General features: G+C 48.6%; 3 protein-coding genes across 3 annotated transcripts; 1 reads left to right on the plus strand and 2 right to left on the minus strand.

Annotated features, from left to right (window-relative positions):
- Nucleotides 1-12,420: 12,420 nt before the first annotated feature.
- CDV56_105963 (uncharacterized protein) lies at nt 12,421-14,541 on the minus strand (the record flags this gene model as incomplete). Its single annotated transcript, XM_026759582.1, has 4 exons — nt 12,421-12,645; nt 12,872-13,099; nt 13,726-13,841; nt 13,908-14,541. 4 exons carry the CDS (start codon nt 14,539-14,541, stop codon nt 12,421-12,423), a joined length of 1,203 nt encoding a protein of 400 aa, XP_026614520.1.
- A 667-nt stretch (nt 14,542-15,208) lies between these two features.
- CDV56_106146 (tRNA wybutosine-synthesizing 3 family protein) lies at nt 15,209-16,421 on the plus strand (the record flags this gene model as incomplete). The annotated part of the gene is made up of 2 exons (XM_026759765.1): nt 15,209-15,697; nt 15,876-16,421. The coding sequence occupies 2 exons, from the start codon at nt 15,209-15,211 to the stop codon at nt 16,419-16,421; spliced, it is 1,035 nt and encodes a 344-aa protein (XP_026614521.1).
- A 498-nt stretch (nt 16,422-16,919) lies between these two features.
- Nucleotides 16,920-19,028, minus strand: CDV56_106257 (uncharacterized protein; the record flags this gene model as incomplete). The annotated part of the gene is made up of 5 exons (XM_026759876.1): nt 16,920-17,480; nt 17,548-17,856; nt 17,909-18,001; nt 18,068-18,484; nt 18,576-19,028. 5 exons carry the CDS (start codon nt 19,026-19,028, stop codon nt 16,920-16,922), a joined length of 1,833 nt encoding a protein of 610 aa, XP_026614522.1.
- Between the last annotated feature and the right edge of the window lie 230 nt (nt 19,029-19,258).

A 19,258-nucleotide genomic window follows, 5' to 3' on the forward strand; every position in this document is an offset into this window, starting at 1 on the left:
GAAATAAAAATAAAAAAACAGTCAAAGGTCTGGTCACAGCACACGACGGTTACAACCAAATCAGAAAAGTTCCAGTTTCCGTCGGGTGATTTGCAAAGCTAGCATAGCCTCGTGGTCACGCTGAAGCCGGAGAGGCGAATGAACGAAAGGAAAACCAATCTGTTAAGGAAAGAGTTGAAGAGAGGTAGAAAGCGACGGAAATAGTAGGCGGGAATGAGAAGACTCCTTACAAGCCGAGGATTGGAGGGCCAGGTACAGATAGAAGAGGTGATTGAATGGTAGAAGAAGAGGAGCGAAAGGGGGAAGTAAGAAAAGGATTGCACAAGGTTAAAAAAAAAAAAAAGATAGAAAAGATAAAGAGAAGAGGATCAAGAATAAGACAAAGAGCCTCGGGGGGATTTTAGCTATGACGTGAGCGTTAGAAAGTGAGTGACTGGTTCCAATGATACTCATGGAGGGAAAGAAAGAGTGGTACTACTCCGTAGGGAGTCTAGGTACACAAATCTGGTACGGATGGGGACGTCTAAGGTGCTGTTTGTTGGATGAAAAGAATAATAATAATTCATAGATACTCCGTAGTGGAGAGGGAAAATGAAGAGGGAAAAATGGAGCAGAAAAAGGGAAAAAACAAAAATAAAAATAAAAATAAGACAGAATATTTAGTAGCTGTAATGTTGCGAGTACGTACGGAGTACTGTAATATATTATCTATAAATCAGTGTGGAGACCAGATGCATGACCAGCCGAAATAAAGGGGGAATGAAGCAGGGAAGGTGCAAGGAAATTTAGCAATAATACAAGTATGTTTACAATAAAAAGAAGCAAGAGAGACGATGGATGAAATTGAAAGGAATAAGGATAGACAGGCGGCCGGCCGGACTGCAGTAAGTACTAGGTACTCCGTAGTTGTTGGAAAAAGCGAACAGGAAGAAGTTAGCAGCCCCGAGCTGGCAGTAGCGTAATGCAAGTGTCAGTATAAATAAAACTACTCCATACAAAGAAGGAAAAAGAAGCCATAGCTACCTACTTATGTGGAGGCAACCGGATAGGTCGTCAGCTCATCAATGGGGGCCAGCAATGCCTTGATTATAATGAGGGAGAAAGGTAGAAGAGCAGCTGTGGCTGATGAACACACTGGTAACTTCAACTATTCAACAAAAGCCGTGGTGAGGAAGTCATAACGATGATTGGTGATTACTCAATCTTCAAGGACATCAAAGTACTCTGTAGAATGGCAAGAGATGGCCTATAACGGCCTGAAAGGTGCATAGCATTCAAGTGCTCCTTTTGTTTCAAAACTACTAGCTGCCTCTTTTTTATTTTGTCTTGACATACCTAACCAGCTTCATTCTTTCACAGTAATGGCGACGATGCTATTGAGCCAACATCATAACCTGAGCATACAGCGTTGTGGCGCGTCGTCCAAGCTAAGCGACTTGGCCCTACAATCGAATATCCTCACTTTTCAGAACTAGAAATATAGATATCTGGATCGCCCACTCGCCGGTCCGTCCGGAAGGCAAAAAAAATGAAGAAAACGGCTGGGTCACCGTTTGAGCGCGTCAAGCAAAGCACGTGACGAAACGCAGGGTGGCCACGGCTGGGCGGAAAGCGGAAGGGCGGGAACATTCGAAGATTGAGATCTGTGAGGGTGAGACTAAGAAGGAATCTGCATGAAATCCTGATTAGAAATGACTGCTAGAGGATTTTGCTCAAGATAAGTCGGCTGTGCTGCAAAGCCTGCAATATTACTAATGAAGCTGTGTGGAAACTCCAGGCACGCCAAGGACTTCGAACTGCGAGCTGCGAAGTGATCGCAGGGAATCCAGCAGGGTCAGACTAGACTGCCAGTGTGCAGCTGACATTGGCCCTCAAACAAATTATGCGAGTACTAAATTGTTCATACAGTAAGATATCAGTCGCTAGCAAGCGAAGATGAAGGGATCACGCAGTTATTGGAAGGGCTTGATAAATGTTGCGTACAGTTGAATGGCGGAATCTTTTGCGATATTTTTAATATTAATACTAATGCATCGATTATCGAAGTAAGGCCGAAAATCAATCAAGCAGCGAATAACCCAAAGTAGTGGGCTTACGAGCCTGTTGGTTCTAGATACTTAGAGAGAAGGGAAAACCCAATAATGAAAGACGGACGGTGCGGTGCGCAAGACAGGGTGGACCCGTCCGAATCAGCGCGCCAGCGACCCATAGACATGGACGGGGACTCTCCCAAGACGCAGCTAAAGCATTCATGGTTCCATGGGGATCAGCTGAATTGCTGTAAGCCTTCGGGTTGGGCGTTTGGCAGTCCCGCCAGCCACTCAGGTAGTCTCGAGCCTGAAGAGGGGGGCAACCCGGCAAACATAAAGTTTGACTTGAACTTGGGAAACCAGACTAAACTGGCGTAGTGCAGGACTCCAGTGGTACTACCGTAAGTACTAGGCTGGTAGGCTGGCCTGGCTAGAGGATACGCCGGGACGGGTAAAGGCGCCGTGACGGGACTCCACCGACCCGCTGCTTCGAGTCCTTTCCGTCTCTAGGTGGGTGGATTATTGCCACATACAGTAAATATTGTATGTTTGGTAATTTAGCAATCCTTTGATTCGACTCAGTATCTGAGTCTTGGGATAAACCATCAAGACATTGTCCAGGTGAAAGGATTCTTTAGCTTCTATTTCTACTACATCCATTGTGATCACTACAGATACGTCCAGACCAATACCTGACAATAATGATTCAGATGACCAATGATCCATGGGTGCATGAACAGCACTAAATCCATGCGTGAGAACTAGCCCTTTTTAAGTACCTGAGCCGATGCTCTGTGCTTTACAGATACACAAGTACAAGTACCCGACGTACTTGTACCAGATGGGAAATACCTGCAGTAGTCGTCTGTACCTAGATACTTGAGTAAGTATGCGCATTCCATACTGGTCCAAAGTATAATGATTATTAAGAGACTTCATTTCCCTAAGATAGTATCTGCAGAATCAAAGTTTCTTAATCTACGGAGCACTCAGTATCACTTTTCAAAGTACTCGGGGCTGTTATCACAAAGCTCATGACAATGATGACAGTAATTAATGGTTCAAAATTGAGCTCAGGGAGGATGGCTTTGGATTTCCGTAGACCATAATCTACACAGTAGATAGTGATCGCAGTTGTAACTTGTAACATATTTGGCCCACTGATTCCTGAAAGAGGGGCAGAACGGCCCGTGAACGGGAGTAGGTCACTGAAGCCCTAGACTAGTCGAGGCGGTCGCAGTCCTATATTATCTTCATCTACTCCGTAACAGCAGCGACAACCATCGACTAATCCTCGTGGGTCATTATTGAAGGTGGATGTCAATCCTGCTAACCTCCAGTAAGCTCACACTGCCTGAACCATTCGCATCATTTGTAAGTTGATCTCCTAGGTCAGATGTGGTACAACCATGTAACTTACTTCGTACATTCCTAGTGACATGTACCTACCAAAGGTCCAGGAGCGGTGTGCCATGCATGGCACATCGCGACCCAGCGGTTTCCTGATGGCCTCAACGTCCTACAGATTCCTTCCGTGTCCTTTGCAGTCTGCAGGTCAGCAATCTGAGCCACCTTCCTGCATAGAATACCAAACCCGTGGTTCCCGAGTTCCTCATACTACGGAACGCACTAAGGAGAAGTGAACCGAAAACAGAAGATGAATGGTTCTCGCAAGCCTCTTCGCCTTCACCTGCGGTCGTCAGTTGGTCCTTCGCACCATGCAGTCTGTTCGGGAGCATGGAGCTTTGTACCGTGGTTGACTGAAGCTTAGTGTACCAGATTTCAGATGACCCGGCGAAAAAAAAATTTTTTCCTCCTAGGATTCTGGCCTTCTGGCTTTGTTGCTTTTTTCTGATCACGACAGTAGCTCGCCCTTGCTTGCAGCTAGTCTGTTGGGCAGGCGAAAGCTGAGACTGTCTTACACAGTGATACCAACCTGCTTAATCAACGAGTCTAGTTTTCACAATACATGATCCTGAAGACTTCCTCATCCTGCAATCAACATTGTCGTTATGATTGCCCCTTTAGGAAGTCATTATTGAACAGTTGGGATGTACCTCGATCGCATATCGGACTGGATAGAGGTGGACAATAGGCCGATGCCGGCGTGAGACGGATACGGAATTTTCAGAATGCTCATAAGGTATAGGGGGCCTGTCTAGAACCCGAGGCAGAAGACATCAGTGCCAAACAGTTTCGTTTTTGGAGTTGCTCCTCCCTATCTATACAGGTACCTGTCAAGGACAACGACATAGTGCCAATGCAGGAAAGGTATTGTGTAACACAGATCGATTCTTCAACCCAGCTTCCAGAATTCTTCCCCACCTCTCATGCATGAGATTCCGGCCTCGTCTCACCTCATCGATCGGATCAATGTAGCCGTGAAGAATCCGCGATCGGATCAGTTGCAGAAACCACAAGCATACTATGGCTTTGTGGCCTGCAGCTCATTCCAATGCGACTTGGGAGTTATGACCTACGTATGCACCATCTAGTCCGTACCACTCAACACAGTACATCCACATTCCAGGAGCCGGTAAAGGGAAGGGTCGATCCCTTGCCTGCATCCGGCTGGTTTCGCCAAACTTTCGGCCGAGCAAGCCTTATCTAGGTATGTTCCAGGTGCTTTCGTGTAGAGGTACATTGCGAAGAAGCACAGGCATATGGAAAGGAATGAACTTCAGCTATCGCACGTCCTGGAACATCCTACGTACTTGATTAGCATAACGGGAGGGTTCCTGGCCGGTATCTCCTCAATATTCCCACATGCAGGCTGGTATCGTACTTCTGCTGAATTGCTCAAAAGCACCCTGCAATGCGGGATTAGTGGAGAAGAACTCCTTACTGACAATATCTACACCCCGTTAATGGTTGCTGAGCGCTGGTTGATTAATACCTAGGTATTCCTGTCTGCTTAAACCAGCAGCCAATGATAATATCGACGTAACAAACATATTGATTTACTGCCGTGCATGTAAACAAAAGAAATCCACCAAGCGCTCCAAGGTATCTGACTTTTCTAGAACACCAAGAGAAGACTCGGCCCCACGACGATCGGTACACAGAGAGAAGACTAAGACCTGTAAAATTGTTGAGGCAGACTTAACAGTAACTGGAAGCTGGTCAATTATACCAGTCCAATTCTAGGTTACCAGGTAGCGAGTAGCGACAATCACGAAAGTAAGGTACTCTGAACGGAGTACTCTTACCAGAAGAAAACAACGTAAGGTAAGGATGATGCTTGTGGGTTAGACCCAGAAGGAAGAGGAGCGCTCCGAACCGCTGCCTCTATTGCATCGACCAATGATTGATTTCCCAGAATTCCTCATTCTTGTTCCGGCGATGCTCGGTTCCGACGATGCAAACGCAAACTGGATAGTTGGTAGGAAAGTACACATCATAATTACTGCTGGATGCATGCATGAATTACGAAATTCTCGTCTGTTAGGTCAGCAAGACGCATGTTTACACTCTTCTATGGACCTGGCTTTTGCTAAATAAGTTCATTATCGACGGTGTCATTCCAGTCCTACGTAGCAAGGCCAGGAATCATCACAGTTCTCTAGTGGAGTAAGCGAAGCGGACCATTACTGTATTTCAGGTATTGTCAATTGTATACATCTGTAATTAGGACCTTTTTTAATGGAGTCCTCCGCGAATTTTTGTAACAAGGTATTAGTTTACAGTGGTGGTGAGGCGGTGAGTGATATCCTGGATGATGGTGGGGTTTACAGAGTACCTTGACATCAGAATTCAGATCTCGGACAACCTAAGACCTCAAGTTCAGCTCAAGGCGAGATCAAAGAACAGGCTGTCAGGGTATCCACTTCTGTATCACTGTGCATTAATGATAGAATTATTGCCACATCAGGTTATCTCTTTTGCAGGTTTTCGAGAAGACATGGGTTTGGGAGATGGTGATTCGCTCATTGTACAGCCAGGAGTTGCAACCGTCCACCAATGGTCAAGCTTTTCTACTCAGTTACGCCGTCTGAGAACATATCAAGAGGCACTTTGAGAACCTGATTGGCCCCTTAGGGAAAGACGGACCTGATCTAAAAAAAAGCAGAAACGAGAGTGACAGCCAACGATATAGCGTATCAACCATCTGAGCTTGAGGGAGGGTCCCGGTGGAGGGCTCTAAGTTTACCAGTGCTACAGCCTTGGGACCACGCCAGGGCAATATTTTGGACTTTTTATTTGACCGATCGGTGGCACTCCCAAGGTAACCTGCATTAGCGTGGCTCGGTCAAGGTTTATTATTGTGGGTGGGAATAAATGGCCACCAGCACACTTCCACGGCACATACTTGAATGCTGAAATGCGTTGGTTTGCGGGGTTCGAATATCAAGGGCGCAGATTAGAGTACGCGAAACCCTTGCTTGGTGATATTCATGTCGACGAAATGGCCTTGGTCAGGTGCAATTTGATGGTATTGATGGCTATTGGCATGACTTGTCGAGGAGGGTACGAGGAGATAGGCGAAACCTATGGGGGCATAGGAGGGCATATAGACGACGAACCGAACAAGGGGAGAGAAAGCGACGAGCTATCATTCTGTCAAGTTTGGAACAGCCCGGTCAGGCAACGGAGAGAGCGCTTGTGTCTTGACTCTGAGCTCATGACTGCTCAAAAATCACTGCAGGCATCTGCAAGTTCATCACAATTACTATCCTAATCTGCAAACCGTTCTGTCCCCACTCCCTGTTTGGATGATATAGAATGCACCGTTTCCCTAAACTGGAAGAGGTACTTATGATGCTTACAAAGCCAATCATGATGTCGTACTTTGTGATCTTATCAAGCAGAGTTGCACACCCACGTACGGAGTAGTAAGGGATGGATCGTGTGACTCGGAATATATTGAGGCCCTAGCATGGCATCAATATTGCGGGTTCGACTTCGACCTATTGAGTAATCAGTCTCGCCTTGTTGGTTCCATTTACCGCTTTCCCGCCTCTTCGTGCGACACTGAAACACACGAGCCCCCTTGCGAGGCGTTGGGAGGATACCGCGTCAACAGGGAAAGTGCAAACGAGGGGGAGAGTACAGGACGAAGCGAGAAAAGAGAGCGCTCAATACTCATGTGACGTTAACAAGCACACTGCCAATTCAGCGGGAATTTGCGGTCGCAAACGGGGGCTCCGGAGCAGTTAGTTACGGTGTAGAGTGTTGACGAATGTGATTGGGATGCATGTGGCTCGCCTCAAGGCATTGGGCACCGTCCTATCACTCGACATCGCTAATCATCTCCTGGACATGTCCACGACGGGCCGCCCCGACTTCCCGCCGATCTTATGCATGAAGTGTAGTGGCATGCCTTCAAGAACCCGTCATCATCTTTTACCATGGCAGTGCGCCTCGGCGGTGATGAGTTACCATGATAAGCAGGCCTCTGTCTTTTTCCTTCGCGTAGGTCGGTTATCTTCACTCAAAGGTTTGTTGCTATCGCTCCGTTTCAAGTCATGGCATATTACTTGGGAGCTCTACTTCGCCATCCGTCCATCTCTTTCCCCCATTTCGACCGTCCTATGACACATGAAATCATCACCTGGGTCAGACCTTGAGTGACAATGATATGTATCGGAGAAATCCTTCCTGATGCGGAAATCTAAGGTAGAGGTCTATTCTCCGACGCTCAGCTCCGTCCGGCCGTCAATGACAGACGCAGCGCAGGGGACTCTCAAACCTCTAAAATAAATGAATTGAGATCATTACGACTCATGTTTCACACAGTTGAGGGGTCACAGCCAGCCTCACTTTGCCCTTAGTGATTAGTATCACCACATATAGGTCCTTGACAGCCTTGAATAATCTGAGACTTAATTTACTGTCAGGTCCTCGAAGCGTCTGATACCGTACATCAGATACTGTAATAAAACCTCGTAATACAATAACAGTAAGTTGTAATGCGTTTTTTCTTCTTTGCCTTGGGCTCATAGGCTGGGCTTTTCCTCTTTGTCCCAACTTGTTGCCACGTTTTTTTTGAACCCGATCGGCGCGGTGCATTGCCGTCCGCGTCTTTCCGTTGCCGCCAAAACCCACCGTCAGCTGGCGGGCTAAACATTGGGCTCAGTGGGCTGTCCTTGGCCCCTTTCCAGCTCTGTGTGGTCAGTGGTCTCTAGTCACTCCGTCACTATGGCCTTGGTCTCCGGACTCTCCAGGATGCAGTCTCCACCCTCACTAACGGCCGCTTGTCCAGTGACCGAGTCGCTTTGGCTAGTGACTCCAGCAAGATCTTGCCGTTCCATGGTTATTATTGTCTTAGGCGCAAGGTTCGGGGTACAGCATCCCGTCCGCAGCCCAACCAAGTCAACCAACTTCCTGTCCGTATGGCGAATTTGTCAGCCATCGAAGGAAGTATCACTGTCTTAGTAAGAGTAGGACAGCATCCTGCAAACAGAAGATTGAGCCGGTTTCAATTGCTCACTCTGAGTCTGAGGGCCAACAGGCTTACTCCGTACAGCCCATGGTCATTGGCCAGCAACCGTATCCACCCGACCAGCCTGCTTCGCGATCGACGGGAAGGCCGCATACGAATTCAGTCACGTGACTGAACACAACCCAATCAGGGTCCGGGACTCGACGTCTCCTGTTGTGGCTTGTCTGCGCGCTTAAAAACGTGCTTTGGATGGTCAGACAGAGTCTGGCAGTAGCAGGCATCTCACCTCCCTTTGTTCGACAAGCAAAGATACAAGTCTTTCTGATTGCCTATTGTCCGTGCTTACTGCTTACCCAAGTGCAGCACTGCATTTTGTGCGCATGTACACATACAAGCGTGATCTTCCCTGATGACGTGGCAGAACAAGAAGTAAGCGAGGCATGATTATTTTATGTGTCTTGCCTGACTTGCTCATGCCACCAGTCTCAAGTCATGATCCAGTACGCACCGCCGCATGTGTCCTTATTTCTCGAATCTCCTCTACGGATCATCATTGAGTGCGAGCCCTCTGATATTATCCATCGAGCATGTTTTGGGCATCGGAGCTCTTCCGCCTGATGAATGTCCTCTGTATCGCGTGACAGTCGGAGGGATTAAACCTAGAATAGCGAACCTCAATGACTACCTGACTGCGCAGAGATGACTCACTTGACTCGCCAGACAAGTCTTTGATCCTTTTCGGTCAACTCGACGAAGTGAAAAAGAGCGGTGTTCCAACGACATGACGCTCAGACCAGGAAGGCCTTACGGCCAAGTCAGCATCACAGCCACTCATCAAAGCGCTTGAACCTGTACAAACGCGTCTTAATATCCAGAAAAGGAAGTACTCTGACGGTGATCGGTACTTGAGTCGGGGGAAGAGGCGGAGAATCGAGATTAGGTCTTCGGATCGCCTGGACGCCAAGGTGTCCAGGAAGATCGTCCCTCAGCCTTAACGATTTGGGCAGCAACCGCCACGGAGATCAGTATCATCAGTCAAGCACACTCCAAGATCTCGATTCTCTCATTCAAGTTAGGGCTACGGATTGCTGGCGTGCATTCACTGTACTTGAGAGAGACACTAGGTGACAAGCCTACAGCGTACACACCACATGCTGATCTATCACATTATTGTCCACATTTCTCGGATAAAGTTAGCCGGGATCACCGTCAGATGGGCTGTCGCATGCAAGGAGATGCGCCTAGGATCCAAACAAGGTTCTTCTACGACGAGGCCTGTCTGGAAGCGAGTATACCTTGGGCAGCAGGGAGGCGACAGGTACTCCGTAGACGAAAAAGATTCATACTCACCTTTCACATGCTCTCTATATTCCTGAAAATCTCCAGCCGATGCTTTCTGCAGCTTTGCGCTACTTGACTTAATCCTAGAACGAGAGGGTACTCCTCATGAGCACTGTGATAGTTTTCAAGGATCATGTCCAATAATTCAGACAAGTCTACTGGACTGATTACTCCATCTAGTTTACCTTATAAGTCTATGCGTATCATTGCACTACCCCTTCGGAGATGCTAAGTGTACTTGTACAAAGTCAAATTTCATAGCCAGATATACTTTCGCAAGCGCAGTTTATGCCTCACATTTGGGATGAAATACTTTCGTTTTCAAATGCAAGCTGCTTACACAGTATGTTTTACCTTGGATTACTAATAATGAGCAAATGATAGCGGTCGAGGAAAAGTCATTTGTGATGCTACTTTGCAAGGTTCCTCTACAGTAAAAAAATATATCACCTGTTTCGCTTCTCTTCAGGGAAACTTCACTTATTTAGATTGAGATTCATCAGAACATCGAGTATGCGGCGGAAATAATAGATGTTATCTCCTTGTTGTCATCGATAATACTTGGCTATAATTGTTCTTTTTTTGTTCACATATGAAGAAGGTAGGTGAAGTTGGTGTTGGCACATCAGACTCTGATATCTACCATTGTAGGGGATCTCTGAATCTACTCAGCAGTATGGAAGCTTCTTCGAAGCTGGAGATGTTGATTATCTACCAGCAGACTTTGAGTCATCGGCAAATTTACGCATCTCGTCAAGGACTCACCATCAGCATCTGCATTGCTGAAGACTTCCAGGCACACTGTCTAAATGTCTAGTGCCCATCTCGACTCTAAACCTTCATTTTAATGGGTACTGGGTGTGCGAGATGAGAAATGACCCTCGAATTGAGGGAAAAGATGATCGCTTCCGTCTGAATTAGGAAACTGGACGAGGATCGATGGACGCATCTATTGAACGGAAAGTTCCGCCAGCATCTCGGCGAGCCAAATCACAATCGATCGATTCAATATTATGGTTTATAGGCTACAAGGATCCTACGTGGAGAAAGAAATGTGTGGTTCGCAGGAGGAGCAATGCAAGTCTCCTCTTTGAGGGTGGTGACAGTCTGCGCGTGATTTGCCTTTCGTGGTGTTTGCTGACTTGGGTTAACTGCTCGTCAGGCACTAGAGAGGCAAATTCAAAGAGGCCTGGCTTTGACGATGACAGCATGGCTCGTACAAGACATTGTGTGTCGTGAATTCAGGCACTGATGCAGGAAGTGAAACTTCTCGTTACCCGTATGTCCATGGAACGAGTACCAGAGATGGTAAGTGGCATCGACGAATTCGCACGCGTGCAGAAGTGGATAACACCAATTATTATTATTTATTGACGAGAAATGGGCAGCATCGTGGAGCTAACGGCACGTCCGACGGGCCGGGCAGCGGCGCGCGGACAGCAGGCCATAACATGCAAGTCAGCGATATGTGGACACTGGCGAGTTAACTGTTGATGAATTTGACCCAAGTACAGTTCTTACTGGAAGACCAAGACTGGCGGTCAGTGACAGGGGGGATGCATGTCAGCTTGTCAGTCAAGGTATTCGAACCCACGGCAATTCAGCGCCGATGAGAATGCTGCTAGACTCTTACAACAAACCCACCCAACAAAGAGAGGGTAGTGTATGGTTAAATGTCGGTGCCAGGCCAGCAGCCAACTCAGCACCAGGGGATCCCAGTGATGGAAGATACGGGGCGAGGCGTGACAATGTACGAAAAAACGATGCTTTGGCTTTTGCCACAACTAGGGAGTGTTCAAAAAAGGGGACTTCGTATTTGTACGTGAAAGCAATAACTACACCACAAGATCAACAAGGCCGTCGCGAAACGAATCTGGGACCGCCAGGGAGGGAGGTGACCGGCAACGAAATCTGGTTATGAGGAGTCGGACTCAGAACCTGTATCCTGGTCCGCCGGATCAGGCATAACAACGCTGTTCAAGTACGTAACCTGTCAAATGATACCTTTGTCAGTAACAGCACTCACGAAAGGACCTCGGGGACCATCTTTGCATCTTCTCATATGATGGCAACAAGCATGATACTAGACGGTGGGGGGACCATTGTGTCTCAGAGGCTACACCGCTGGAGTGGCTGGGAAGGGCATGACGAAGAGGGGAACAAGAACCAGACAAGGGCCTTGTATCTGATACGGAATGGTAAGATCCAATAGATAGAGACGCGGACGGGCGGGAGAAAGCCAAATGAGGCTGCGTAACAAGGGTGGCTAGCATGGCTTACAAACGGTTCCATGACACCAATGATGGCGGCTATTCTCTCTTGCACATTCGAGGCCATGAAATCCGAATCGGAGAGGGGCTTTCCAATGGTGAAACTGCGTAGACGGAGTAATTCAATGTTTTTGTTGTCGACCTCATAGCCCTAGACAGGAACAAAGTTTGTCAGCACTCAGTGTACTCCGTACTACTACCGTGAAATTAAGACGCGGCAAAAGACCCGCCAGGAGGCAGATGCTGAACCATGGAAACAGATGAGACGGTGCAGAAAACTCTTCGACACCAAGCAACTCCGGTGGGACAACGATGGCATTTCCGCGCTGGTCCCAGGAACCAACTTTCAGGAGTCCAGAATTACGAGCAGAAGACTTTCTGAGGCAGGCGAGTATTCTCAGACTCCCAGGCTCCCGACTCCCGAGGTTTGGGTGTGAGAACGCGAGCTCCCAATACGGATAGCTCCGGCTACCCGTGCGCGGCTGCGCTTCTTGCCATCAACAGTCTCGACACACAGAAAGCAGTCAATGAATCTGCCTGTCAATGATGAGATATTTAGCCGCTTCTCTCTCTGAAGCGACAGCTCAAAGCGTTGTTCGAGGGCCAGAAAGTGTCTCTCTAACTAGCGAAACTTGTCATGCTCGATCGGGCCGTCACTGACCAGCAGTAGCACCGCGCCCCAGAGTCGCTCTGGAAGACTCTGAACTCGGCACCTCAATTCGCATCTAATTTGCCCATCTGATAGAGTACTGGTCGAAAGAATTCGATGGGAACACTTTGCGCCCGTGACAGTGGTGGTTGATGTGTGCCAGATGATGGGATGAAACATTGAGCAGAGCTGTACCTACCTTGGGCTTTGTTTTGAGCGCGCTTTCTTTGTTTTGACTAACAAAAGCCTGAACAGACTTCTTTTCGTCGTCGGGAATCCCATTGAAAACCTCGCGGCGCATGTCCGGTCTTCGCAGCACGGCCTTCAGACGATGCGAATTATGATCGATATCCTCTCGAAGAAGAGCAAGCTTATCAGCTTCTGGGTTCCAGAGCCCTGAGCCTGTGAACGGCACCACATTTGTGAGCTTAGAGCATCATGGCCTAGAGATAATGGGGAAAAAGGGGCGAGATTCTGGATGCTTGGGTGTGACCAGTTCTCGAAGGAGCCGTAGTCGCCGACGGAGCCTCATGAAATGGTGCAGGAAGAAAGGTTGCCGGGAGTCAAGTCGGAATGAGGTTGAACTGGTGTAGAACACCTTGAAAGAGGGATTCGCTCTGAGCGGGCAGGGGCCGATGAGTTTTAGGGAATCACTCACCGACAAAGCAAGATCCAGGCTGCAGATGCACATAATAAGCCGCATAAGGGCCTTTTTTGCCGGTGCGGGACCTTATGGAAGGCGTCCAGTCAATGCATCTTTTGCACAAACCCGGGAAAGAACCTACCATGCAGCTGAAAAGTGCGTCTAGTCATAGCAATCGTCAACCCACCAACGATCTTAGAAATTGGACACGCGAAACGCGGCATGTTGACAGGTCATGCTTGGATATCATACACACCTTGTATGGAGTGGGGTCTTTGCTGAATCGAATGTCTCTATGAATACGAAATACCTGGGAGGACATCCAAGTCAATGCATTTGCTTCGTTTCACCTCGTCATTTTCCTTTCAGGTTTTGACCATGACAAAGATGTTTTAAAAAGTGACACTTACGAGATCCTTTGCAGGCAGCTCAGGGATGGTGCTATCCTGCTCTGATATTTTCTCCGAGAGACTTTCGACGAAAGTTTCCCAGTCTTTCTTCGAAGCACGATAATCGGCGTCATGTGCTACCCAGATGCTTGTTGGTTAGACATGCTTTAACATCGGGGATACCACATTCTGATCGTCAATACCTTTGAGCCACTGTCTGTCGTTATGTTTCGCCAAATCTTGCAGGAAAAGCATGGTGTTCGGATGCAGTGTATGGTCCTGATAGGGAATATTTCCAGGATCTCTGGCTTTAGGTTTCTTGATGAAGACTTCTTTTCCAGGTCCCAAGCCAGTGCTGACACCCTCCCTCCATAGTTCTTTGTCCTTTAGCGAAGCCGCTATCTCCTCATTAGGATGGTCTTCTTCCTCGTTTTCGTTGTCTCTTCTTGCACCCCTTTTCCCTGGTGTCTTCCGACCTCCATTAGGATTAGCATTCTTTGTTGTTGATCTCTTTGTTTTCTCCTCATCTGTCGACAGCGCCTCCGGTTCCTCAGAGTCCGGTTCAGTCGACGCGGGGGATAAGTTTGTATCTTCGTAGGCTGAACCTGAGTCTTCTTCCGCAGATTCGGGGTCGGAATCCTCATTTTCCTCCTCTTCGAAATATTTGCTCTTTCTGGCGGTAGATCTGACGGCCTTCTTGGCGGTTGTGCTGTTGTACCTTTGTCTTTTCGCATCTGTCTTCGAGGCTGCGGAGATTCTGTCAGACGCGCGCCTTTTTGGTGCCGGCGCTGGAGCTGCCGCAGACGCGGGAACGGCCCGAGACGATCGACGAGGCATTGAAGCGGAAAGATAGCAAGAGGATAATGATAAGAAAGTGCGTGGATGTCTTGTGTTTCTTTCAAACCAAGCTATTATCGGAGACGAGTCTCTGATGATATATACGTAGCTACGCAGGATAAAGAGGAGCCGAGCGGTAGCAGAAATGTGCGGGTAAGCAATAGTCTATGACATTTAAGAGACCGTCCGCGGCTGCTTCGCAACTGTTTGACCGGACAAGCGGGCTACGCAAGATTTAGTTAGCGATTGATTGACTTTGAGACGGTTCAAGCGGAAGACGGGACAAACCAGGAGGCTGGTAACTTCTGGGGCGCTTTTCGCGTGGAAAAGGCGGAAGGGTTCTTTGCTCCCGTCCCGCTAAACTTAGCGCTCGCTCGCTTGATAGACGACAGTCGCTGGTGAAAAGCTGTGGCGATGCAGTGAGTCGGGATGACATGTTGATGAACAAGGCATCCCGCACCCTGTAAATTTCCAAGATTTTCTCTGTAACCGTTATAGGTCTATTCTATTATTACAGAAACGGAGAGACTCTGGCCATCCTGCAAACAGATCAACTCAAATTTCAGGTTCACTGTCGGGCTTCTCGATCGTCCTTTGCTGGAACAGACCGCGATATCTCAGGGTAATTAGACGGCAGATAGAGGGTGACATAGCGCAGAGGCGAGTCATGAGCAACCCGGAGGTAGGCATGATTCCAGAGGTCTTTGAATCTCGAAAGCGCAAGATTCTTGCAGAACTGTCCGCCCCAGACACAGAGTATACGGATCTTTCACCCAAAGGATCGGTAGATGAGGGAATCCGCGACTTAATCCACGATATTAATGCTCTGCCCGGTCTGGTGACCACCAGTAGTTGTGCTGGACGAATCAGCGTCTTCTTGGAGGGAAGAAAAAAGCAACATGACCACCAGCAGGAGCAACTGCAGTTCGCGCCCTCCGGAGGCAAAGGGGCAGGGAAGTGGCTATTTGTCTCGCACGATCCTTTGAAAAGCTACGGGACAGACAGTGGCAGCGATGATTCCGATTTGAGGCAAGGCAAAGATTATCCGAGAAGTCTGCATGAATTGTTTGGGATGGTCCCTGGAGATGGAAGACCTCTGGGGCTGAAAGGAGGAGGTCACGCCCCGCGTCTGGTGCGCTTCCATTACGATCCTATGGTAGGTCGACAGTCTTTTCACCACCCGACTCTCAATACAATGCTGGTCGATGTGCCTCATCCCTTTTCTGGCTCGAATTCCCCGACAATCTTTTCAGAAGTTTTTCAAGCGTCTATCACCATGTTCAATTCAGAGGCCGACAAATAAGAGACCTTATACTGATACCATCTCTCGACAGATCCTTCATATCATGGCAGCAACACTTCAACACGCTCATCCTGTATTGTCAGCTGCTGCAACCTCTGGATTTCGGGAGAGCGGATTACAAAGTCTCCGTTGCCTTGAAGGCGAGAACGGCCCAAGTCCTATTGTTGCCGTGCGCTCTGCGGGGTTGTCCCTTGAATCTGTCATCGGCTATTGCGAATTTTCCGATGAAGAAGACGATACGAGCAGCAAGGAGCCTGTCATCCGCAGCCTCGTGACAGAGGAATATCTTCAGATGCTGGTCGCCATCTCAAACGAGAGGTTTTCGATAAATGCAGAGCGTAAGGAAAGATTTCGCACAAGTTTGCTCAACCTTTGCTCGAGGGACCAATCTAGTGGCTCAGGGACAAGGGCAAAGGCTAAACCTGAAGGCTGGGAAGATCCTGCGGCACGTAGAGAGAGGAAGAGGGCGGAAGGGCTTATGAGGAAGAAGGTTCTCGAGGCTCAGGCAAGAACTGCTGACAACGAGAGTACAGCGACATACGAGATGGGATCGGGGACGGATCCAACGCAATTATGAGAATTCTAGGTACATGATTGAGAAAAAAAGTCATCTAAATCTGTGATTTGGCATCGAAGAACAGGCCATGATGCCGCCTATGCCGCCAATCATCCATATGCGCGAGATTAAAGAGGAACCAGAGATAAATGATATTCGGTACCATGCAACCTTCCAAGGCTTCCTCGAAACAAGCCGAATTGGCACTGCCTGATATCTCAATTGATCTCAACTGTGTCGAATTGACTCCAATCCAGTGCATCAACCATGGCATTCCGGATGAATCCAATACCTGGTACAGTCCTCGGCCGGAAATCTCTCAAAAGGCGAACAGTGCCAGGGTGAGGCAAGCACTCGCTGCCCCTCAAAGCCCCAAATTGATACAAAGCAGATCTCAAACTGCCGAGGGCAATTTACAATGAAGCCAAAGGATAGCAAGACATTGTTTGCCGTCCAAGAATAAAAGCAATCTGGGAGTTTGCAACACCGGCCATCCCGCGACGCTGGCCCGCTGAAACCTCAATGGTTGCCTGCGGACGGAAGGCAAGTGGGAGACGACATGGTATTCCGATGACCGGGGAACCTACCTCGCATGCCAGCCGAAGAATGCATATACATTGTACGGCGCCAGCCGTCATCGCTGCTCTCAGCAAAGGAGCGGTGGCTGCCAAGTTGAACGCTTGCACGACGGGAAGGAGTCGCGAAAATATCAGTCCTGGAACGAACATTGATTGGACTATTGTCACTCCCAGATGACACAATGGTGTTTGCATGGGATTCGCGGCTGCTCGCGGTGGTAGACTCGGGCAGTAGGCCGGATTTCTGTGTGTTCTCCTGGTCATTCTTCATCCAGCCGGTAAGGACAAGATGACTAAGGATGCTCATCTCATGCGCGGAAGCATCTTCCCAGTTCGTAGTCTTAGCCATGTCGAGCGGCCATTCGAACCAGATACGACCGTAAGGGGATTCGAGATGAATGTTCGTCAAAGGGAAGTTATTCGGCAGCTTCATGTCGGTGCGGTCATGCAAGGTACCTTTCGATATCAACTTGACGTAATACTGAATGCTCAACCTGTCAGTCTGTGCCAAAACAGAGCTTGAAACCACAGCAAAGCTTTCAAAACACGGCCAAGAAAGGAGGACATACCAGAAGTGTATTCTCTTCGATCTTGGGTAATTTGACGAGGGTATCGAAAGGGAACCATTTACCCATATCTGGGAACTTCAAGATCTCTGTGGTATCCTCCGAATTGACACACAGCGTGTACTTCTGGCGCTCGTTGAAGGCAGGACAATTCAATCCAGCATAAAGAAGTTCACGCAGCAGCCTTTGGTCAAGACCAACTGTGTTCGACCTCTTGACTCGCGCAACAAGAGATATGATGTGGCGATTAACCAGCTCAAACAATTGATTGCGGGCATGAACTGTGTACAGCTTGGTAGCGTACCACGGGAACTAAGCAGAGGAGCGTATGATTAGCATGTTGTCTCTCACATGTACGTCTTACGTACAATGGCAACAGACGAAAGGGTTTTACCTTGTAGAGTGTGCTGATGGTGGACTCGTAAGTGCGCTGAGGACACTTCGCAGAGAATGGAGACTGACAGCCTTGTTAGTGCCTTGAGCGGACAAAATGACCGGACTGAATCTAGTGATGGTTACTTACACGGTGCGGTATCTCTGCATGGCGAATGGCATTGACAATTTCCTCGGTGGTGAAAAAGCCCGAGAAACCAGTAGAGAAGGGATCATTATTGGGGGCAGCGGTAGGCATAGCATCTTTCCAGATGATGCATTTGGCACGAGGGAACAGGTCCTTGAGCAGAGCATCTTGGTTACTGAACTCAACGTCAACAGAGCGATTACCCAGACGAGGAGCGCGGCCAGTCTCATAAATTCGGTTGATGCGAGTAGCTGTCTCCTGGGCATCAGTCGCGGACTGGAACTCAGCATAGCAGTCCATTGTCTTAGCAGTGGAACGTTCCATTATAATATGGATTGCGCAGCCCTGTTGCGGCGTAATGAGGCGTGCCTGGCGACCTAGGAACTGAATGATTTCTTGCCGGGTGACTGAGTAGGGAATCTTCCTTGCTTGTTAGCCGAAAGCTCCTGGACGTTACTCACAACGATAAAAGGGGTGTCATGCTTAGAGACATGTGGAGGCTTCGACTTACGTTCGCAATCTTGACAACTCCCCATTGAGGGGGCATTCTTTGGTGGACTTGGCTCCCGATTGGCATCTCAGTTGGAAGAGCCACCGTGTCGAAACTCTTCTCACAGTCAGCAGCCTGAATAGGCATCTCACGATTCTCAGAGTCATGCTCCAGGAGCTGGTGCAAAGAAGAGCGCGGAGGCCAGTGAGAAACAGCTGAGGCAAACCCCATCTGCTTGGGACGGACTGAAAGCTGGAGCTGAGTGGTCGAGGCATGCAGCGGAGCTTGCATCCCGTGAGCTTGTCCTATGACGCCAGGAAGAGCGTGAGCCATGGTCTGCATACCATAGAAAGGAGAGTACACGAAGGGGCCTTCTGGCTGCAAAGATTGGGACGAATGGGGGTTGCCTGGAGCCATATACTGTCCCTGCTGGGGAGTGAAGCCCGGCATGACAGGAGCTCCGAAGGGAAGCATGTTGAAGCTCTGAGGGTGCGGAGGTGTGAAAGGATATCCGGACTCATGCCCAGAGAATTGGCTGTTAGTATCCCTGCCCTCCATGGTGAGATAGGATGGTTAGCATGCAGGAAGGTTGAAAGAGAAGAGGAGGAAAGAAGACACTCTTTTCATGAGCAGAGAGAAGATTCTATTGTTAAAAGCGTCGGGGCAGACGAGCACCATAGTAACAGAAATGTTGGGATAGAAAA

Source organism: Aspergillus thermomutatus (genome assembly GCF_002237265.1).
Source record: "Aspergillus thermomutatus strain HMR AF 39 chromosome Unknown NODE_92, whole genome shotgun sequence".
NCBI lineage: Eukaryota > Fungi > Ascomycota > Eurotiomycetes > Eurotiales > Aspergillaceae > Aspergillus > Aspergillus thermomutatus.